The sequence below is a fragment of the Pholis gunnellus genome (assembly GCF_910591455.1).
Source record: "Pholis gunnellus genome assembly, chromosome: 9".
Lineage (NCBI taxonomy): Eukaryota > Metazoa > Chordata > Actinopteri > Perciformes > Pholidae > Pholis > Pholis gunnellus.
The window spans coordinates 20,161,491-20,185,621 of NC_136535.1; the positions used below are offsets into that span (position 1 = coordinate 20,161,491).

Consider the following 24,131-nt stretch of genomic DNA (forward strand, 5'->3'; position numbering starts at 1 on the left):
GTTTCACATGCAAAACACACAAATACGCACGGGAACAGTGCATGTCAGCTGCATGTCAGGGGACCAGGACGTCATTCATATCTGTGACCTTGTTTTGACAGACACACAGACGGACTGATTGAACAGACAGTTCCAGAACAGTGTCAAACATTCAGCCAGCAGAACAAAAATAATATAAATACAACTATTCCTTTTGTTGAGATTTTAGAAAAAGCTTATTTTCCTTTTTGGAACAAAAGAAATACGCCACATGAAATAGATTAGTCAGAAATGGATGATGATTAAATCCAGTGACATAATCTCTTAAAAGAGCAGAGTTTGTGTGATTCAAGTGACTCATAGTTTAAAGTGATGTAATTCACAGTTTTTTTTTCCTTCAAATTATGAATATCACATTTTGTCATAAAGGTCTTCAAGATATGATTTTTTAAATTAGATGCTTCAACTGTGACATAATCTAAAATGTCATTCTCCTGGTCAAGGACGACAGCTTTGGTTTGAATATTTATTTATCAGCTTTAAAATGTTGGATTTTAAAACATGAACTAGTCCTCTGAATCCTACAACTTTTAAGCTAAAGGTAACATGAATAGTAAACCTGCTTCGGTCCAGCAATTATTAGCAGAAAGCAAGTTTCACTAAATACTTAATACATTTTTGTTGTGCTATATTTTACTGTATATTATGGTTGAAGTATAGTTAACGATAGGAAACTAGGTTACAGAAATATTGTCATTGATTGCGGTTAAAAAAAATCCAACATTGACTGCTGGGCCTCTTATGACTCAAGCCTCCACATGTGCTGCAGTGTGTAGGTGTCACAATACTTCCTGCAACGCCACTGAACATAAACTGTGTTCATGAATTGTCCAATAAAAAAGTAAGAGAGGCCTGAGGTAGAATGAATATTAAAAAGGACACATAAAACAGGGAGAGACGACAAACAAACAAAGTGAATTTTGAAAATATGACAGAAACTAACTCAATCGAAAATATCTATCTGCTAAATCAAAATCGGCTGCTATGTGTAGTAGAACCAGACAGTCTACAGCAGCAGAAGCCCTACAGCTTTGATCCTGGGTTTTATACGGAGTAGGTCAGACATGCAGTATATCCAAGAAGAATTCCTTCTGTTATCTCACACATGTTCTCCAACCACACCGTCTGATCCCTCATGCTCCCCATATGGTGAGTTTTACACGTCCAAAGACACAAACAAACACACCAGGGATGTTCACAGAGGCATGCGTTAGTGTATACACATGTGCAGGATGTATGAAGCAGCACAGCTGTGTGCGCACACAGTCAAACAATCCCACCGCATCCACTCGGTAAACATTTAATTCACTGAGATGCTTAATCTTCGGAGGTATAACAGGCACCACTCAGTCCCTTTCACCACTGCTCCCTCATTTTGGTAAAGCGCCACCTGACGGAGGAAATTTTGGAAGTAGTCGCTTCTATGTAAGTGAAAAATCGCAGTCTCACATTTAAAACAAAGAGGCAAATAGTTCCACTGTGGCGTCCAACGAGTCCAAAAAGGACAATATCATCTGCACACAACAGAGATGCCACTGTAATGTCACTAGACTGGACACTTTCCAAACCTTTCTGGCATCTTGATATGTCATCTATGAACATCATAAACTGTTACATCTGACACCCATCTTTAAAAAGCTTGACTTAATGCCATGAATGCAACTCTTACACCAAGTGCATGAAGACCGGCTAAACTCTTGGCTCTCCACACGCCACACATACTTCTCTCGGGACATCTTTGCCTTTTACAGATCATAAAACGTGCAGACACAATTAGCTAAGCTCTCATTATTCATGTATTATCTCTGAGACTGTGAACAGCTGGTCTTTGGTTACATGACCAGGATGGAATCTGCATTGTTCTGTGTGAATCTGAGGCTCAGATCACAAGTGACCCGTAACCACCACGCCGTGAAGTACTTAGTTGACCAGACAACAGAGCAGACTCAGGTTCGCAACTATGACAGGAAGGCACTGAACACATTTTTGGCCGTAGCTCCGAGCAGCTGCTTCCACGGCAGCGGATCAACTGACAAACTTTCAGATAAACGTCTTCAAGCACACTTGAGGTGACAGTTGAAATGCATTGTTCCAAAGTGAACATTCCCACCACATCCTTACTACAGGTTTGTGCTTACAAGGTTTGTACCCCTTCCTGTCATTTGACACAACTCACTCCCCAGTAGACCTCGTGTTTGTTATTCATGGCCAGCACAAACGTCTCCATTTCAGCTTCCAACTGCAAGAAGCCAGTTCCTCTCAGACAGACAAAATAAGACAGTTTTCAGTTTTGATGAGTTAGCAGTGGTTGTGCTACATTAGGCTATGTCAGACATAGATTTGACTGATCTAAACTTCATTTAACCATAAGTTGGTAAGACAGAATTCCTCAAAATGTCAGAGCATTCCTTTCGCAGAAATGTTCAAATGTTTGTTCCTATGTAGCTCCTATAAACATCTTCAAAGCAAAAATGTGTGTGTGTGTGAATGTATGTGTGTGTGTGTTTGTGAGAGAGAGGCGGGGGGGTGGACTCCTACTACTCTGTTTGTGCTGTGCCCAACACTTCCAGCATCTTTGTTTACAGCTCTCCTCTGCTCTTTTCACACTGTATTTGATGAGAAAGACACACACATTAAACACACTGCTGTTGGCAGGCACAGGGACACACACACACACACACACACACACATTTACACAATGGCACACATACTGTGATCCAAAACCCACCGCGGTGACCTTTCAGATGCAGATGGAACAGCAGCTTCTCTCCACTGCCAAAATGTCAACATCTTCTGCTCTCTCTCTGCTTCTTAGACAAGCCAAGTTGGCAGCAGGTTAGCCTTCATGTCCCTGCACATTGACTAAACACTCACACACACACACACACACACACACAATGACCCGCGCACAAAGTTCTCATTATTAGATCTGCTGAAGGATATAAATTCCCAAGTAATTCATTCAACAGCAAACTGCCTTGCATGCAGACAACCGTGCTCATGGTGCACTCTGCCTGTATCTACACATTAAAACAGAGCAGTACAATCTTATCTATTTGTTTTTCTATGAGCACACTGTGAAATCTGGGATTTGTTGCTGGGAAGGAATGAACCACGGCAGCGTTTGTTTTGGGACCGAGCTCTGCCTGAAGGGTCACCATAACTCTGCCAGTGGAAGCCAAGCCTGTGTCATCGTAGTCCGGATAGTTAAGAATCTCAACGCCCGGGTCCAGCTGACCCGATAAGTAATGTTTATCTAAACCGCAGCTACACCTCCACACCTACAGCGTAACTCTCACACGCCGGCGTAGTCATCATCAGTTGGGAGACACAAACACATGGCAAAAGAAAAAAAAGAAAATCAACACATACAAAAGAGATTCATGCAGGTTTTTTTAAGAATCTGCAAATGACACAACCTTTTTCTTTTACAGTGTTTCACTTACAGGAATATTCCAGAAATAGGCTTTGATGTCATGAAGTGTAGCAAAACGATACTTGGAACAGGCTGTATCTGGTCACAAGAAATCCTAAACCAAATATCTCCACCTTAAATAAGTAATTGGGAAGTGTATAGATTTAAAAATTTGATATTTAAAAAAGAAAAACAAGCAAATAATCTTGTTTTTGTGTGTGTGCATGTGTGTGTATCATGGCACGCACACAGTTTATAGTTTTAACTCCTACACATTTTCCTACCAATGATGAGGAAAGGGGATGGTGAAAATAGATCAAAGTTTGGTCCTCGGGGTTCCGCGATCTCTCTCTCACACACACGCACACACAGTCATATGCTCGCATGCAGGTTCACGTGCAAGCGCACAACCCCGAGGGTGAGGAAACTATTTATGGTGAAAGTGGGCAGAAAGTGTAAACACATGTCTGGCATCCTTTGAAAAGACAAATATTTCACTCCTTCTCCTCCCTTCATCTCTCTGAGGGATCCCCACCCTTCACCTCTATCCCTTCCATCCCTCCAGCTCGACCATATCACATTCTCCTCCATGCCTGTTAGCCGAAGGGGGAACATAAATCACAGGACATAAAGGAGATAGGACTGGAGAAGCACACGCAACCATTTGAGCAAATGTATGTTGAAAGGCTGGGGGTGGAGAGGCTGGGTGCATATTGTGTTGGAGGAACACAATCCCTCCCTGCAGGATATGACAGAAGAGATGTCACCAGACCCTGAAACTGTTGAACGGCGCCTCCAGTGCCATCACACAGGTGCTTCTGTCTGTCTATCTTCTCCTCCTCTAATCTGTTCGTTTTACAACCTCTACATTCATCTCTCAACCTGACTCAAGGGTGTATATATATATATATATATATATATATATATATATATATATATATATATATATATATCAAGGTTCTGTCCCCTTGCATATTTATTTTTTCCAAAGGAACACTTAAATCTGAAATGAATAACATCAGCCAAACTGCTGCTGTTGCGTAACAATGATAATATCTAAAATAGTTAAAGTATCAAAAAGCCATTGACTTTTAGACGGGGGAACTGGGAGTGTTAAACTGATGAAATTGTAAGTCCACGCTTAGGCCACAGTTGAAATTGTCTTCAAAGACCAGCGCTGTTCTCGGGAACATTGTCGAGCGAGTCAGCTCACTGGGCTTATTTCCATTTCCTGTGCTCAGTGTTGTTTACTGATCCTCGGCATTTTGTTCTCATCATTTCATGCAATAAAGAGTTATCGAAGGGCTTTTGTCGCTGACTGGACAATAAATTCACACATATTATTCATATTTATTCTGTGCGTCAACTCCTGTCTCATTGTCTGCAGGCCGTGCCTCTTTTATGGAGCATAATCAGAGGAGGTTAAATAAAGAGGAACAGCGCAGCACGATTAACATAGCTTCCTCTATTTTTGAGTTAGGACTGTAAAGACGGTCAACTATTGGTCCATGATGCAAATTCACCTGTCAAAGCTCACCAGTTGATTTAGCTCCGAAATTTGGCGGCTTTAAACGCTGGTGACTGGCCCTTTACCAATTGACTAACTGTGGAGTTATTGTTTTGCGTAACAGAGCATGATATGAATCTACTGTAAGTATGTGTGCATGGCATTTTGTTTTCAGCTTCATCCCTTTTATTTCTGTTTATAGGTAACTCTGCAAAGCACATTGGATCAAATTTGCTATTAAAAGATGACTTTACTAGCCCAAAGTACACTTCAAACACATTTGATTTGATTGTTTCACTAACAGTAGTAGATTATACGACATATAAGTTATTTGAAAAATACACCGGAGAAGTAATTGTGCATATTTTGAGCTGTAGTTTGCAGAATAAAGCGGTGTTTTGGATCGCACACATGGAACCGTTTGGAACCGTTTCATAGAAAACTAAGAAACCAAAGTTTTTCGAGGAAAGGGAAGAAATCTATAAAGTCCCTCTCTGAGCCTTCCAACCTAAGAACTCATGCCACATGTCGGTGATAAAAGATTAATAAACGGCGTTCATCTTTGAACCATCAGAAGCCGGAGGATGTTGGGTGACCACACGCCTGCTCAGGGGACTTCCATAGTATCCAACATTGTGGAAAAGGACTTCATTCTGTAACCACTTTTGTTCTATCCAAGAAGGACTGGACTCATTTAAATGAATCACTTCATCAGATTCTTGTCTCTGTGAATATGAAGTTGGAGAGACATTAACACTGATGAATATTACGTGCTACTAGATTCATGTTGATCTCATAGCCTTGGAAAGCCGATGGCACAATAGTACTATCTTTACACACACACACACACACACACACACACACACATACAATGTTGTGGCATGCAGATGTTAGAGATGTAGGGCTCCAAGAGATTAGCTTTGGGCTGGTGAGATAACTCCAAAATAATTTGTCACTATGATAGGTGATCTGTCATAAATGCTTCGACGGGTACGATCGGAGTGAGATAAAACATACCAGCACTACTAGGCACAATGTCCTGGAGCAGTCCACTGTGTGTGTGTGTGTGTGTGTGTGTGTGTGTGTGTTTTTCCCCCTCATTCCCTGTTGGCTGTTGATGGTCAGTATGTGTGTTTGCCCCTGTGGTTATGTCTCTGGTGCCACCAAAGCCAAAGTAATCTGGCACAAGTTTATGCACTTACACATACGAGAGAGAGAGAGAGAGAGAGAGAGAGAGAGAGAGAGAGAGAGAGAGAGAGAGAGAGAGAGAGAGAGAGAGAGAGAGAGAGAGAGATCCCCAGCCTTGCCTGGCATTGTGTTGGCAGGCCTTTTGGCATCACCTCCTCCCCCTCTCTCCTCCTCTTTGCCTCCTTCCTGCACCCCTGAAGTGCATGGTTAATCCCTAAACTCTATCCCCATTTAAAGACATGGACATCACTTGCATTGCATTCTAATACACACACACACACACACACACACACACACACACACACAAGCCCATGCACTCAGTGTCACGCACAGAGAGAGAAAGAGAACAGCTCAGCGGGCGGTTAAGCACTGCAGCGGCAGCAGCAGCAGCAGGCCGAAATATCTGTCTGGTTTTTCCGCGGTCCCGAAATGTCTCCGGCGGCGGGCATGTGACAGGCTTGGAGGACGAGATAAGGAAGCGAGGGGGACTTTTGAAGATGCTCGTGCTCCACTAATGGGTCATGACTCCGCACGGTCACACTCTCATGCACACCACAGAGTGTGGCATGTTTGTCAGATGAGGATGTGTGTGGAGGAGGAGCTTTAAATAGCACCTTGAATAAAGTGTGTGTGCACTTAAAAGCAGACGTTCCACAGCAGGCATGAGGTATGTGGGCCCGTAGGGTGGGCAGAAGTCTCATTACTGTTTATGGAGATTTTATTTTTTTGTTGTGCTTTTGGGAGAGATAGTCTTCACTTATCCCTTTAGTCTCTAAAAAGTCTCTCCAGTCAGTCCAAACCTTAGCTGTTTTTCTGTAACTCTAATCTCTTCCTCCTGAATGGTATCCACCTCTCTACAGTGTGTAACTGCTATTTAACAAAATGCTAAAACACTGAATAAATAAGTTTTATCTGGCACTATAAGCAGCATGAGGTCATGACCTTGCTCTTCTTGATTGTTTATAATCCGTGTGATTTACAACCTGCAGATCTACTGCTGCACTCGTTGCCCTGGCGCTCAGGAAGTGTGCGTCAGTTGGATACTTAAACTGACATGTACAGACATGTAGATGTTGACCTCTAGTGGGCGAAATGTGAACTCTTGAACTCTGCTGCAGTAGCTCTTGTAGAACGTCTTCAAACCATCACAAAAATATGATTTTTCATATTGCAGTATCTGTTTTTTAGGGTTTAATTTCATTAAATGGTAAAAACTGCTGAGATTAAGAAGTATTTTTGGAGTGGAGTTTCCAAATAGGAAGGAGGAAATATCTGTACTTCTACCAAAAAAAAAAGTATTTATTCAGGAATAAAGACATGGCATGTTAATAAATGTGCTGATGTGACTGTAATGGTATGGGATGTGGTGGGGCACTGAGCATGATTCATGCAGAAGTCAGAACTCTGAAGAAAAGAGGAACGGCCCTTTTGATGTTTCAAAACCTTTTTGTTGTTGTTTGTGTAGTTTGGTTAGAAGGTAAGCATTGTATTTTCTCTTGATTTCTCCTCAACCATATCCCCCATTTCACCTGTTTCTCACTTACATACCTTTTAAGTTTATTTTACTCTTATTTATCTATCTTCTTTTCTTACCATTGTGTGTTTCTGATATTTTTGTAGTTGTTCTTGCTCTTGAACATCCAGTTATGGCAGAATTACAACCTCTGTTTCACTATAGCACACTTGTATGGCAATGCATTGGTGTAACTGTCCACAAAAATGCATAACTAAAAAAATAAATGAGAAAATAACAGGTTGGGAAGCAGATGGCAGTTCTAATTAAGTAATATAACAATCTTTGCGCAGGTTTTAAGATTTACTGTATAAAACATGCTAATTTGTTTAAATTATTTCTTTCTCCAGTTTGAGTTGGTTGAAAGCAGTTTTCCAAAATAAAAGAACAGTAAAACAAGAACTGAATTGATCACATTTTCAGTTAGTTTTGGAGCAGGTGGTGCTACTATGTTTTCCCTGTACGCAGAGGATAAGTTGCCACAACACTTTGAGTTTTTACACATTGTTTTAGAGTAATCCACAAATAAAAGTCCAGTCAACTTCATTGCATTAGAGTAAACACATACACAGAAATAGACATAGGCCTACTGAACAAGGACATCCAATCTAAACAAAGGTAAAACATCCAGCTGCTATCTACAGACTGTAAATGTTAGAGGCAGAATGAGGGTTTGTGTCACAACTTTACTGAGGCTACTTATAAGGTGCATGGAGAAGAGAAAAAATCTGTAGAGGTAAAAAAAAAATGAAAGTAACATGTAAATGTTAGAAATCTCACGAATGAATACAAAACAAATCACAGCTATAACCAAGAGGAACGTGAGGAAACATGGGGTTGTATCTTGTGAACTGACTGTCCTTTGATGAAGCGTTACCGGTGCAGTACTCTTGTTTTCCTGTGGAGGACAGCAATACGTGGCAGTGCCGGAACTAAAGACGAAGAAGAAGAAAGCCAGCGTATTTCCGGGTTTATGCTGACGCGTCCCTCTTCTCCTAATACTCCGACGTGTCAGTCCTCTTGTGTCCCGAGCTGAGCAGCAGACACACCGGTCAATCCGCAGACATGGCTCCCAAAGGCAGCAAGCAGCAGTCAGAGGAAGATCTTCTCCTCCAGGACTTCAGCAGAAACCTCTCAGCGAAGTCCACCGCTCTCTTTTACGGAAACGCACTCATCGTCTCTGCCATCCCCATCTGTGAGTACCAGAGAGAGGCTGGAGCAGCTAGCTGATGCTAACTAGCCTAGCTACCACTGCTTGAATTTAGGAAAAACACGATTTAATGATGAGATTGTCAAGAGTACTTTGAATTAACTTCATTAGCACGTACACGTTTAAAGGCAGAAGAGCATAATAATACAAGATTATCAATACGAATGACTGTGATAGGCTAAAGGTTGGTTACTGTGACTGCTAACTCTGTCAGTGTGGTGACTTTAGGTTCAGAACACCTGGATTATGACATGTATTGAATCAACATGCTGCACATGTGGCCAATATTGATCGACTCCATCTTTCTAGGGCTGTTTTGGAGGATTTGGCACATGGACCTTGTCCAGTCTGCAGTTCTGTACGCTGTGATGACTCTGGTCAGCACCTACCTGGTGGCCTTTGCCTACAAGAACGTCAAGTTTGTCCTCAAACACAAGTAAGAAGCAGACACACACCACTCTGCATCTGAAGTTTCTCTTTCCTGCACGTGTACGTTAGTTCGATCTGGGGTGCACTTATGTTACCTTGCTGGTACAGATGACATTTACATTAATAAGCACAGAATAGGGGGACATTTTGTATGTAATTACACTTAATACATTTGGTAAACAAAGTACCAAGGAAGACCAATTAGTGGGGAACTGCTGTGCGCCAAAGTACTTGTTTTTATAAATCTGGCTCAATAATATTCTTTCCCTGATCCTAAATATTTGTGACCGTTCTCCCCCCATCCTCCAGAGTTGCCCAGAAACGCGAGGATGCCGTCTCCAAGGAGGTAACCAGGAAGTTGTCCGAGGCAGACAACCGCAAGATGTCCCGCAAGGAGAAAGACGAGAGGTGAAACATGCATCATATCGTGAAGCCAAACCTCGATACAGTGTGTGTTGGGCTGGACATTTGCGCCTGTGGTTTCACAATTAGCTTTGGCAAATTAAAAGTGTTTTCAGTGTAGTATGTCAAGACATAGATGTGTATAAAGCATAAATGTAGTGCCGACGTCTTGTGACTAAAAAAGCAACATATGGCAGAAGAGACGGTCTTCTTAAACGTGGGTTAACGTTTAAATGTCTCTCCACGTTGTTGCTGAAAAGCCTGTTGATTCAGTGTGAGTCTGCAGTGCCCCTGAGACACGTACTGTGCTGTATCTTCGTATTTTTCTTTACATGACCATGAAAGTTATTTTTCTGTCTGTTTAGGATCCTGTGGAAGAAGAATGAGGTCGCCGACTACGAGGCCACCACCTTCTCCATCTTCTACAACAACACTCTCTTCCTGGTGCTCGTCATCATCGCCTCCTTCTTCTTGCTCAGGAACTTCAACCCCTCTGTGTATCCTTTTAATCACAATGTACAAGCCGTCGGCATATTAACGTTTGGGATTGGAAGCGTTAGTGCAGTTCTTTTGTTGTCATACACTTCACGCAGGTGAAGGCAGATGTTGCACATTTCCACACCAATTCCTTTCAACTCTGATCTTTCCGAGTTGTCATTAAACGCTCCGAAGTTTTTACCTTAACCTACTTTTTTCCCCCAGCAACTACATTCTGTCCATCAGTGCTTCCTCAGGACTCATCGCTCTGCTGTCCACAGGCTCCAAGTAAAGGAGGAAGAAAAGGGGAATAAAAGCTTGAGGGGTGGGTTAAAGAGGGTATACACTTGTTTTTCACTTAAGTTAGGAATGGGGTTTGAAGGACCGAAATATCACATTTCAACTTCATGAAATTCATGATCAAATGTCTGTCTTCTGTTTTTTGTAACAAATAAAGCAACCAGGTATACTTTTCCTCTGTTAATTGTGTGTGCCATTCAGTATGCTTGAGAGCCCTTTTATTTATTATATATTCATTTATTATGTTTAGTAACCTGTTGGACAAAAGTGAGACGCTGACGTTTCCATTGGCAATGCATTTAATTAGAATCACACTTTCATATAGACTATTTACAGAGAAAACAAAAAGATACGCTGATGATTTAACACTAACATAACAAACTCAATGTCAAGACTTTTCCATCAATAAGTTTACATGTTGTAGAAAATCTGCAGAGTAGATTACTTGACATTTTTATGAGGATTAATCTAGTTTGGCTTCATACCAGAACAGGAACTGTTGGGTTGAAGATGATGCGTCACATTGCAGGACTCTTCATGTTATGTGAATCAGAGTTCAGCCACAGCTTAGTTTCTAGCTTTGTTCCTTTTTGACCTTCAGACCAGTGTTGACATGTTGGTGAAAAAGTCTCTATTCTCGCAAACAAGGCCAGTTTCCCTCAATTATCAAAGCATCACATTAGTACCCAAAGGAATATTGTATTGCTTGTTTCCCTCTGTTGAGCTGTTGAGTCTGAGGACAAACTGATGCATCATGAAGCAAAAGGTTGGTTGAAGGAGAAGATACGAAAGACAATCACCTTCACGTCTCTTTGACTTAACTGTTCCCATAACATTATTTTGCCAAGATGGAACAAAGCCGTACACCGTAACAAACCGTAGGGAAGGACTAAGTGGACAAGGATGACAATTCTAGTAGTCGTTTCCTTTATTTTAAAAAGGTATAATATGCAGCATTGTCTGTGGCTGTTTGTAAACACACAGCATCCCAAAGTTGGCCTCTTCTTTCCTGGTGCAACAAGGGAGAGAGAGCTCAGCGCTGGTTGAGCGAGCAAGATAGTGAATGAAGAGAGGGAGCGATAAAGCAGTGTATCAGAAATAAAACGTTTTTTCTTCTAATTCTTCTTAACACAGCAAAAGAAGAAGACAAGAGAAAATACAGGCAGAGGACAGACACTTCCAGTTGGTCTGAAGTGGTGATTGAGAGGGATTACATTTGTACCTCTCTATACATCCTTTTTTAGGGAAAATGATGCATACTATACCTTTAAGTCAATATCCAAAAAAGTGATCCCTATATAAACGGTGCCATGAGAGTCTTACTGCTTTGTTTTCAAAAGCTTTTGTCCAAATGAGGTAATAGTTAATATATAGTGTAGATTAGGCAATCTAATAACACAAGAATCAGCATACCTATTGTTCTATTCTCACTTTTATTTGTCGGACAGCATCCGGACACCATTTAACAACTCGTCGTGAAAGACATCCCTGATTTTGTGTTCCTGTAGTGGGACTCAAGTCAAGGCACTCTGTCGGGTGGAGAAGTCTCCACACACGCCGGCAGGCCGCGGTCCAACATGGTCACTGATTCAAAGTGAGAAGCAGCTTGTTGACTTGCAACCAAACTGAAAGTACACATTAGTACACGTCACACATTTTGCCACCAGGATTTACAGACTGTTTACCAATTACTATTTTAGTATATAAACCACTTACTGCCCATATTTTGAGAAGGAGAGTCAAGTCTTTTATAGGAAAAGAGCAATACCAATGCTTTTCTGGATATTTTCTGTTTGTAAATTGCTGGTTGTTTGCTTTACAATGATGACCAAGAGGAGGTCAGCTCACCCTTCTTTTTATACAACAACAAGTCAATGCAAATAGTCACAAGAAAGTCTGTTCCTTATCCGAGGCCAGACTTCTGAAAGTAAACCGGGAGCCAAAACACTGCTCACTGATGCTGCGTTTTAATATGTGTAACAGCATTTCTGGAAAGTATCTATATATGCTGAAATTTCCTTTGATTAAAAATCTGGTGGGTGTTTGAGCTACAAGTCAACAAATGTACACCGATGACAAGACAGTGACTCAACTGAAACCAGGCCAACATTTCTGCTGATCGCTGTGATGGCTTGTTTTCCAGATGAAAAAAAGGAACGACGGCGACACGAGCTGTGAGAGCTGAGCCACCTGGTCAGAGACAGTGATTCAAGGTCGATGCTTAAGTTCGAACAGAAGCTCCTTCTTTAAATGTCATTATTGATGCAGATTTCATAATCTGACGTCATGATGCAAAAACAAAGAAAATTGACCTTTAGTCCTTGTAAATACTTCTGTGAAATATCTTTCAGGAGGCAGAAATGAGTTCTGTGACAGTGTGATGGACGAAGAGTGACTCAAACACTGCAGAGGAGCAACACAATATATTTACATCATATCTATATATTTGCCATACAGTACTGTGAAGTCCTCATATGCACGAGAGGCTTCTTCCTGGTTTTGCTTATGTTACAAAGTATGCCGTAACATTTTATGTACACGTAACATCCCCATAGTTCTCCAAACAATATCTCAAAATGTCAAAATAAATTTCTATATATATATTAGCTACTCTAGAATAAATACTGTAATCTTTGCCACATTCCAAAAACCTTGCCTATATGCCTCTTTGTGGCATTAACACGCAATTGTTGCAGATATTATAACCATGACCAGCCAGGTGGTCAGTCATCCTTTTATAACATAGATTTGCTATAAGTCATTTTCTGCAAGGTTCGTTGAGGCAATCAGCATCGCAGGTTCAGTTCACAGGCAACAAACGGAGCCAAATGTCTCCAACATGAATGCAAACCGAGAGAAACGTAGTCCACTTCTTTTGCAAAGCAATATTTCTCTTTTCTATAATCTAATGAAGCCGAACAGCAGTTCCTGAAAGAGACCACACGGGGGCGACATGCTTCCCTCTCTCCCCCCTAACAGAGTCCCGATCCCACCGATGGTCCACAATCCTTTTGCTTCACAGGCGATCACAAACAGTTGACAAGCTTGCAGCATTTTTGATCAAGCTCCTTTCTGTTTCATTCTGTGCTTTGTAGAAAAGTAACGAGAGGCACACTATAGCAGGAGAAGCATGCACCTGTTGGATAATATACTCAGGATTTGCAGCCTATAATATGTACTGAATACTATTCTGTGCTATGCTAAATATGGGACTGAGTACACGTGGTAGGTAGTTTAAGATTCATTCAAGCTAACAGGGAACTGGTTTGCTGAGGCCTCATTCATGAAGCTCTTTTCAAGAAGTATGAGCATTGTCACTGCTTAACCTCACATTTCATGAAAAAAAAAGACCCCCCCCCCACGTTTTGAGTGACTGCCTCTGACACAAGAGGTGAGATGATTGAGCTCATATGTTAATTTTTTTTGCTGCACTGCATAGCAATTGAATGAAAGCACTGACTGACTGGGGGGGTGTTCATGCAACAGTGTCTACTTTCCTAAGCTAAGCAAGTCTAAGGTGCTTGTATTGAGATGTGTTCAGCTTGTGGTACAGCAATTGTCATGAATAAAATATGTGCTCAGTATGAATTTTGTGCTCAAATTAAATAGCTCGTGGGTGGAAGTCTGGGCATTAGAGAGGAGGATTGAGACCTGAGGGTCACTGGGAGGATTGTAGGTATAGGAAAAGTGAATAAGTAGCATTACCGTCTCCCTCAAGAACTACTATCAAGGTGCCCTGGAGCAAGGCACTTTTACTTGAAATATTCCTGCAGTGCTTTTCATACTGTCCTGCTCAAATCCCAACTGTGCATGTGTAAATATGTGTGCATGTGTATCACAAACTATTAAGAGCTGTTCCTGCAAGCCTTGCCATCTGATTTCTAAACCGAGATGTGGTGCTCTAGATGGGCACGGGTTAGACTAAGCGCTGCATAGATATAGTTAAATGGACCGGTGCTGAAAGAGAACACCTTGGTTGGAGGGGGGGGGGGGGGGGGGGGGAGGACAAAGTTTTGATTTGCGGTGAAGTTGAAGTTGCGTTTTGAGGCTGCAAAAAGCTGAGTTGGTTAAGCGTCTCTTGGCTGAGCTGGACTGGACCTGAGATGAACCCGATCTGTGCAGGGCAAGGCTGTCTGTTCCAGGCTGAAGTGGGCTGGAGCTGAGTGGGGCCCAAGGAGAGAACCATGGACTTGAACATTGAACGGTGGGTCCATGGTAGCAGTATGCTTAAGTAGGTGGGTGAGTAGGAAGGCTGAGTCCACCCGCCTGGTCTAAGAGCGGTAGTCCTTCTTACTGTACGGCCTGTTGCCCAAGATGTGGTCGACTTCAGACACCACATGAGATGTCATCTTAGGAAGGACCTGGGTGAAAAGAGAGAATGATACATTGACAACATGCCAGGCAGGAAGGAAGTGAAATATACAATGAGGCAAAAAAGGGGGAAAAGTAAGGAAACCAAGATGTATAAAGAGATTTGGATCTCGACAACAGCTGTGTGTGTTTCTGCATGTTCCCACCTGTATGGCCCCGAGGTTCTCAGTGAGCTGCTCAGGGCTGGATGTTCCCAGAAGAACTGAGCTCACTCCCTCATTTCTAAGACACCACGCTGGAGAAAGAAAGAGAGCTTGATGTTCCCACAGAGCCCACGTGATGGCGCACTATTGATTATTACACAAATTAAACTGAGCTTTTAGTCGCTCCTCCGGGATGTATACAACAATTTATCTTATTTACCTACTAATCGAAGTTTTTTGTTTGTTTACCAATTGCAAACCTTAAATGTCTGTCAGCCTTTTTTCCAAAGCACACCACTGATTTTTTTTAAACGTTTGATTACATTTACTTCTACCTTCCAGGCAGCTCAGATATTTAATCGGAGCTGAAAGCACAAATAGATATTGAGGTCTGTTTGTCGCTATGCTGCAGGGAAAATCAAACACAGACATTGTGTAAAGGATTTGGTGATGTCTCACATTGAAAGCCCTGAGCAGTTGTGTTTTCAAAGCCCCGCTTCCGGTTGCTTCCACAGTATTTGCTATAAAATATGAAGTCTTACCAACAGCCAGCTGAGGCAGAGTGCAGCCCAGCTTCTCTGCAATGTGGTTGAGCTCTTTCAGCTTGGCCTGTTGCTTCCTTCCATCCTCACTCACTATTTTCTCCTTCAACCATTGATACGACTGGCGGGAGGGAGGAGAGGAAAGAGATTGCGTGAGCGAAGGAGGAAGGGAAGGAGAAGTTATGTGAAAGATAGATTAGACACAGAAACATGAAGGAGAGACAGATCAAATAGACTTTCTCTGTATAATTCAGTTAAGAAGATTGACAATAAATGTCAAAACAAGATTCAGAATCATATCCAGTGTAAGTATACATAATATTCGGTCACTTGTTTTAAGACTTAAAAGACATAGAAGGAGATTTTCACAGTGATCTTGTGCCTAATATATCAATATATCTTGAAGTCCTGACCCCCGTGTTATACAAAGCTGTCTAGTTTGGTACAATCTTAGGTAGCACTGATTATCTGTGAAGTCTGCATACATTAAAACTTAAAAATAAAACACACGGACAAACAAGCTAGAGCTTTAGCAGCTTCTGCAGAAAACATTCAATCACAATTTTCCATCGCCCTCCCTGACGCTGACACTAATTAAAGTAATAGTTAGAAAGTAAAAAATCTGTTAAGGATGGAAGCTTTCTCTTCAATTCACACGGTTCTTCTACTTTTGGAACAGAGCAGATCAATTGTATGCGTTATAATAGAAAATAATCATGGTGAAGTTGAGTTTTGCATACCTTCATGGAAGCCCTGGAAGATTCAGGAATGCCATTTTCATACTTTCCTGTGATGATGCCGCACGCCAACGGTGACCACGTCATCGCTCCAACTCCTGTCACCATGGGGACCATAATGAGTTAAACAGGAGTTTTAGTCAGACGTGTTGAAGGAAGAAGTGTGAAAAAAGAAATGTGTGAGAACAGTGCCAGGAAAAGATAAAGATAAAAAAAAGAATTAAAACTCAGAGGGGATGAGCAACAGATAAGTAGAGAGATTATTTATCGGTTTAATTGGTTTCATTAATTTAACTCATCTATGAGAAACTGAGTGGACGAATGCTCTGACCACAGGACGTTTGTGCTAACTTGTCTTGGGCCATCGGTTGGCTAATTCGCCACAATAGTACACAACACAAAGAATACTTGCCTATCTTGTGGTAAAGTTCAGGCAGTTGCACTTCTACTTTCTCCCTCTGGAAGAGATGATACTCTGCCTGCTCACACACTGGAGGGATAAGATTAAACTGTCTCGCCACTGAATAGGCCTCCTAGAGATTTAAAAAAGAAAAGGAGGGCAAAGAGAAAAGAGGCAAGAATTAGTTTGTCATGACTCACTGCAGCTTCATCCTTCTATGTAGCGTTTAATGTAATACCGCACTAATACATTTGTTTTCTTTTTGGGGAGAATAAAAGCGATGAGGGTAGAAGAGATGTTTGGTGGCCATAGATAGCGATGGCTTTTCTTGGTGGAGGAGATGAGAGGCTGTTCATCAGCTCGTGGGAGCGTGGTACAAATTCAAATGAAGGGCTCACAGTAAGTCACCCAATCAATATTCCATATCACAACTCTCCGAGGCATCATATTCAAATTTCACTCTATACCGTCTCATCTGGATTTCCATGTGTCCGTCAATAACACATGCCAGAGAAAAACACACACACACACACACACACACACACACACACACACACACACACACACACACACACACACACACACACACACACACACACACACACACTGGGTTTGCTGCTTCTTTAAACGCTCCCCACTCTTCCATTGTGTAGGGCTCCTGCTGTGAAAAATGTCAGGATGAGAGAGCAGTAAAAGAGGGGGGGGGGGGGGGGGGGAATCTATTTAGCAACGATAACGTCGGTGTCATCACTCAACTTACAAATTACATGTTGCCCTTCTGTGCAGCAACCCCACGGCATGCCCCTCGAGCCTGCGTATGTGTGTGTACTTTACACGCCTGCCTTGTCGTACACCGAGAAGACGTGTTTACCCCCCCCCCTGCCCTTTCATTATTGATGCTATAAATTGCACGGCTTTCATCTGGGCTTTAGTTCTACAAAGATATCCGCTCCTTTTCACTGAGAACACAGAGACAGAGTGTCAACGCGTCGTGCTGTGCTCAGAGGGGGAGGGAGCGGGTGAGAAAGAGGCCAGAGAGAGTGACATGAGAGAGGGGAGAATTTTGGTGTTAGGTCCTTGAATGTCAGTTTAGACATTCGCTTATTTCACAACCCTCTGTTGTGGCTTCATACTCCCCTTGTATGTATTCATTACTGCAGCGAGAGTTGAAACGGGAGGCGGATTGTTTCTGACGGAAAGCGTAAACAAAGATGGAGGAAACCACTGTGCCTCTGTGGGAACACAAACTGGTTTTCCTCAAACACAGTCCTATTTTCTATTTTCCTCCCATTTCTTCTTTCATCACTTTTTCAAAACCATGACTATGCATAAGCAATGTCTCCAAGGTGGTACAAGATAATGAGCTGCTAAGAATGGGTTCTAGTGATGTTTGGGTACTGAACATAACTCGAGTAAATATGGCTTCTTGAGACTTCATTCTATGGAGCATTGAATCAACAAATATAAGGTTTGAATTCAAGTAAAGTGGCTATCTTCTGTTATTCTAGTCAGTGGGATATGAAATCTAATCTAAACCTAAAACTTTCCCCTTAAATCACAAAGAAAACATTTCATTCCTTAATTCTGACGAGCTGAGAAAAGTTTAAAACTGCAGTACAGCAACTAAATAACAGTTTATTTATATTGAAGTCATTTATTCTGCACCTTATGTGTGGTTTAAAAACTTTGCTTCACTGAAGTTCAAAACCTACTTTTATTACTGATAGAAAAAGTTTGTTTTTATTATTTTTTTTAGTCCAAAAGACAAACAGAGACAAACAAAGTCTTACCATGATCTCCATGGCCGTCCACCGAGACGTCCCCCAGTACATCGCCATTCCTTGGTTGATCACATAAGTCATGGCCCGAACAATCTCTGCAGAGACATACACATGCCCACATCGCTTCAGTCAGTTGGATCAACAGTGAACAATCTATTTATTGAAACCACCCTGTGCACTGCTAGTAACAGACAGAAACATTTATCCTGAATTCAATTTGGCACAAACGAAACACATCCGTCCCTGCTGGATCCAAGCGCATTCAAAATGCATTCAACAAAACGGTCGAGTCTTCTCGGCTCGCAGTAAAAACGAAATATTTCCTTCTTCTCTTAATGCAGTTAACAGGATTCAATGTATTCAATGTATAAATTGAAGTCATTATTCACTCAGTAGAGTTCATTTTAAAATGCAATAGACTTATTAAAGCTTAATGAGTGAGAATAGAGCATTATAGGTCAAACTGCAGTCAATCTTTCAATCGTGCAACTGTCTGAAAAATGTCACCGAGGGTCAAACGCTTCATCTAAAAGAAACCACAAGATATTCAAAATAAGAATCCAAATCCTTCAGATCGTTTCTTTCCTAAGTGGTTCCTGATATGTAGTCCACACAGAGAAAGCACAAAACACAGCTGGCACTGAAACAGAAAGTGATTTAGAAAACGTGTTTTGTTTTGTTTGCTTGCTTTATTTTCTACCAAAGATAGGGATAAAGATCAATAGATTTCGCTTTCCCGGAGGCGGGCAATATTTTCTGAATCAACAACAGCCATGCCTCAGGAGAGACAGAGAGATGGAAGAAACCCAGAAAACGGTCAAACAGAGAGGATGAATGAAACAGAAACAATGAGAAAGTAGGCATTTAGGAACGGGCTTGCCATCAGAAAAAGCAAGACAACAAGAGAGACTAATCTGAGATAAATGTTGTCCTTGAAAACACACAAACTTGAACAAACTGATGAAGTATAAAAAAGAAAGAAGACCCCAGAGGCCACCCGCCTCCGAGTCTCTCTTACATGCTGACGGATCGTCACCCGTCCCTAACATCTCGGGGGACAAACTAACAAGCTCACATACTAAAAACCCTCTGATTACACTCCATCTGCCGCATTTTTAATGACGCAATTAGGTCCAACACTGCTGACTGTGCGAGCCAACAGCGGTCAGGGCCAACAAAAACTGAGATTAGGACCGTCTTTAAGGTTATTCATCATCGCCCTGCGCTCACTCCAATTATACTGCAATCCTCCACTGTGGCAGGACGCTTGTATTTCACTCTGCATAACTGGCTCTCGGCAAAACGACAGGATATGAGGGATAAGAAGGTCGGAGAAAACAATGAAAAGAAAAGAAAAAGCTTAGAAACACAAAGAAAAAGTAGATCTGCAAAAAAAGTATAATCAAGAAGACCGAGAAAGACTTTTGTAAATGACAATCAACAAACACAGATGCCTTACTTAATACCATCCTGTCGAAGGAAATAACACAGTACTAAGCAAAGGAAACAATTCTGTCTCTTGTTGCTCCTGCCTTCATCTCCACCCAGCTCCTGCAACATGCTGTGATTGTGCACACTGCGCTCACATTTAAATACCAGTTTGCCTCAATTTCCGTCCAATATAAAAAGGGAGAGAAGAAGATGGAGAGTAAAACGAATTCAAGGAAGGAAGAGCGATAGATAGACCTAGTTGAAGGAATTAAATAGGAAATGAACAGTGAGTGCAGATGGTGGAGTAAAGTAAGCCCTGTTTGCAGCACAGTAGAAATCTATGAAGAAGAAAATCAAGGTCTTTGTTTGAATGCATCATATACTGCACTGCTAGTCTAAATGATAAAAAAACAACAGCTTCCACAATTTAGACCTAAATATAGAAATCATATGCAAACTGTCACATCAAAGTAAAAACATAAAGTCTCATTACTTAGTTTGTCATTTATGTGCATAATCAGTATCATATAAGTCTTCAATAAGGGGAATGTATGATGTATGATCGATGTAGGTATGATGTTTCTACGCAGCTTAAATACATAATATTTTAAAAGCCCCACTGAAGGAGAGCTGGAAAAAAAAGCAAAAGTAACTAACTAATTGAGATACAACTTCCTTATTGATTAGTTGTGAGCACTAATTAATAAGACATTGAGAGAAACCCCACAGTTAATGGGCTTTACCTGTGGAATGCAATAGACTAACGAGGAGCCCATGCACTGCTAATATGCATGCCAATAAATAACTTCTTGATAATTAATTATACAGGACTGGCTGCCTAACTTAAGCTACACATGGACCTCGAGGTCACTATAACCGGGAACACAAAACATCCCCTGAAATATGACTCACCCTCCATGGGAGTGTTGCTGTCAGGGCGGTTGGCAAAAACGACATCTACGTACTCCAACTGCATCCTTTGTAGAGAGCCTTTTAGACCTGAGAGACACGGAGAGATGCAAAGGCGGAGATAGCGGAGGGTGAATTGACGAGCAGTGTGCAGTGGAGAAGAACATTTATCTAAGGTTTGTCGTTAGTGAACATTTTTAAAGTTGTTTGTTTATCTGGTGTGTGTGGGTGTGTTTGTGTGTGGATGTGTTTGCATGTTTTACCTTCAATAATGTGTTTCCTGGACAGTCCTCTTTCCGTCTCTGCTCTGATGGGACAAACACAAACCAAACAATGAGCTACATTGTAAATATTAATTCAATACTTATCTTTTGGTTATTGGGTTCATTGACTCATTGAGTACATTTCAACCCACAGACAAGGCTGTGAAAAGAGTTCTTATTTCTGTGCTCTTCTGACCTTCTTGTAAAGTGCAACGTCATGTAACCAACAATGTAAATGACTGAATAGACGGCATGAATGGGTGTATGAACCATGTTATTCTTGTGTGATGATGTTTGGGGCATAGAAATAACTCAAATATTATCTGAACTTTCTGGTGCTTAATCAACTTCTAAATATCAGTGTTCTAGCTTTCCAGGCAGAGTGAAAGTCCTTTTTAAATCACCTTTTTGACCTCGGCAAGGGGACATGACATGAGAAAGTTTGCATCAGGCTGTTTTATGTAAATGGATCAGTGAGCTTTCAACTGTTCAGCATCATTATGCAACCAAACTCTGGAGAGGTGAAGGACTGAACCTTCCTCACAGACATGTAGGAATGCTCAGGAATAACTTCAACCTTATCTCCAGACCCAGTTGGACGGTCTCCGCTTAAGAGTGTGTGAGTGTGTGTGTGTGTGTGTGTGTGTGTGTGCTATAAAACGTTTTTTTTAATCCTTCCATTTCTTTCTCCAGACTCAGCAGAGGACTTGGTTGTTCCATTGGTTATTGTACTGGTTACTGCACGGGGCAGGACGTTGCTCAGGTTGTTACAGAGAAAAGGTTCATTGTTGAGAGGCTGAACTATTATCGTCTTTGCACAGCGGATGCTGCAACAAGAGATATGTAAGAAATAATGTACGGCCGCAAAATGAACCCCGACATTATCCCACTTATACGGGTACTTGCTAAATCAATCATTTGACACAACATATTGATTTAAAAAGAGTTTTAGTGATTTAAGAATGATTGTAAAAAATAGTCCCAATAAGGCCGTGGAATGACCTAATTGACCAAGTATTTAACAAAGCCACGTAATAAATACACATAACCTATTGGCGTAATTTATCGCTATATACATGACAGATCATCAATAGATTTGAGAACAGATTGTTGTAGTTGTTCGTGTGGCTGAAACTCAGCTCCTCTGGTGGACTTTGACGTTTTACTCTCCGATATTCTGAACAACATTTGTGGATGTACAAATGAGTGTGTCCGTGTGTGATGACTGCTTTGTACGACGGAATTGTCTTGTGTAATGTTCTCTGGTCAGACCTTGCTCTCTATGAGGCTTCCTAAATAAATACAATCTAACCAACCACTCACAATCTGCCTTCAGACATGGAAATCAGAGTTTCTTACTTACTTTCCTCCCCAGTAGAGTTTAGTTGTAATGACCATACTGGATCGCCTGAGAAAGAGCAGAGAAAAATACAGAAAGTCAGAAGAAACATGCAGCAGAATGAGTGATACCTAATGCATTGTACTTCATGGATGTGTTTATCATCCTGCTCTCTCTCTGCTTAGTTGTTGAGTTCAAACCATAATCATCTGTTCTCACTGAGGTACATTCATGTCCAGTCTGAAGCAGTTTAATGTGACCGAACGTCCCCCTTCCCTCAAAGGGACAAAGCTGGACTGATGTGTCTGAATATATCAGACTGAAATGCCACGTCCATCGAGTCTCTACTGCACCAGCGTCAAATGTCAATAATGACACTTAGAGCAGGGGCATGCATTATGACTGTTGAGCCGATTTTGGCCTTTACGGTGCAAATTGCACTGCATATTAAACATGTTTGTGCTTACAAGGCACTGTACAAACACTACAAGTTGGTGGAAACAATCTTTATGCGTGCTTTGTCCAGTCATAATAGATTTCAGCTAGTTGTCAGGTTTGTTCCAAGTTTAAGCTGCACAATGATGAGTGACAACATAAAGACCCATCAGGTACTTCCTAGTACTATCAGTTACTTCCTTTGATACTGTAAGTCTGTCTTTTCTGTTTCCTACGCAGTCGATCAATAATAGACTGAGCATGTTTGAAAAACTCCGTTAAGGGAATATTTGAGATTTGAGGAAACAAAAAATGCCTGCAGGCAGACTTTTATACAGTTTCATGCTGCTGTACTGTGATATAATGTGCGTGTGTGTGTGTGTGTGTGTGTGTGTGTGTGTGTGTGCAGAAATACACAAATTACTGCCAATAAGGAATGTAGTCAGATTTGAAGAAAGAGATCTGACTTGGCAGAGATAGTAGTCCAGATCTCAGCATCCCTTTGACATCAAACATATCGGACTCTCACACACACTCACAACACTAACGCGTGCATTTGAACACACCAAATGATGAAAACCACGTCTCTCGCTCCCATCCCCCCTTTGTCTTTGTTTCATACACGCCCCGCACACACTTGTCTTGCTGCCTCTTGCAACGTGCACACACGTTTCATTTGTCTCTCACAACAAAAGTGATGAAGCCATCACACACATTTACGTCACCATTACCTCCAGCATTTCTTCTTGATAATGTTTCCTAGAATGACTTCGGCCCTGCAAGGCAATATAAATGAGGTGGTGTTATTAAATTGCAGTTTGAATTCATAGACATTCGCTCCACTAATATCAACTCTGCAATTTATTGCTATCGAACTGAACTCCCCCCTGTGCGTTGAAAAGATGGCAAACCACTGTGTCCATAAATAAGTAATATGGTGCATTAAAAAAACACTTAAAACATTTTACATCCCATGTGCCATCTTATCGTGACAGAGGCTATGTTTGACAGAATTTGGGTTTCATTGTTGTTTATGTATTCTGGTAAGTTAGGATACAGCTAACAGGAAATCACTCCTTATTGGTGGATGTTTTAAAAATCAAAACCCACTGACACTGGAATTTAATTTCTCCAATTCTAGTATGTGTTGTCACGGTGACTAATAATGAAAATCTTCTCACTTGCCCTGATAAAGCTAGGACAGGCTGGAAAGGTGTTTTGCAGGATTTTCCTCATGTTTGCATCAGACTCAGACATCAGATGGTTTAAATAAATAATAAATAATAAATATCAGATTCTG

General features: G+C 41.3%; 2 protein-coding genes across 2 annotated transcripts in view; one reads left to right on the plus strand and one right to left on the minus strand.

The window, feature by feature from the left end:
• The first annotated feature begins 8,647 nt into the window (after positions 1-8,647).
• ssr3 (signal sequence receptor, gamma) lies at positions 8,648-10,654 on the plus strand. Its single transcript, XM_079166823.1, has 5 exons — positions 8,648-8,857; positions 9,182-9,308; positions 9,611-9,709; positions 10,069-10,200; positions 10,406-10,654. The coding sequence occupies exons 1-5, from the start codon at positions 8,728-8,730 to the stop codon at positions 10,470-10,472; spliced, it is 555 nt and encodes a 184-aa protein (XP_079022949.1). The 5' UTR covers positions 8,648-8,727; the 3' UTR covers positions 10,473-10,654.
• Positions 10,655-14,610: 3,956 nt separating this feature from the next.
• Positions 14,611-24,131, minus strand: part of kcnab1a (potassium voltage-gated channel subfamily A regulatory beta subunit 1a) — a gene marked incomplete at its 5' end in the record, with an annotated part of 78,382 nt that continues 68,861 nt past the window's right edge. The window contains 11 exon segments of the mRNA XM_079166841.1: positions 14,611-14,841; positions 14,998-15,086; positions 15,537-15,657; positions 16,277-16,371; positions 16,686-16,806; positions 18,464-18,549; positions 20,798-20,888; positions 20,891-20,965; positions 20,969-21,101; positions 22,421-22,465; positions 23,563-23,607. Of these exon segments, the coding sequence (XP_079022967.1) occupies positions 14,752-14,841; positions 14,998-15,086; positions 15,537-15,657; positions 16,277-16,371; positions 16,686-16,806; positions 18,464-18,549; positions 20,798-20,888; positions 20,891-20,965; positions 20,969-21,101; positions 22,421-22,465; positions 23,563-23,607 (991 nt within the window). The 3' untranslated portion in view covers positions 14,611-14,751.

What these genes read in the sequence shown, in the direction of transcription:
- ssr3 (XM_079166823.1), top strand. Translation starts at nt 8,728, where the DNA reads ATGGCTCCCAAAGGCAGCAAGCAGCAGTCAGAGGAAGATCTTCTCCTC. An exon ending in CGTCTCTGCCATCCCCATCT is followed by an intron (nt 8,858 to 9,181) that starts GTGAGTACCAGA and finishes CCATCTTTCTAG; the next exon opens with GGCTGTTTTGGAGGATTTGG. An exon ending in AAGTTTGTCCTCAAACACAA is followed by an intron (nt 9,309 to 9,610) that starts GTAAGAAGCAGA and finishes CCCATCCTCCAG; the next exon opens with AGTTGCCCAGAAACGCGAGG.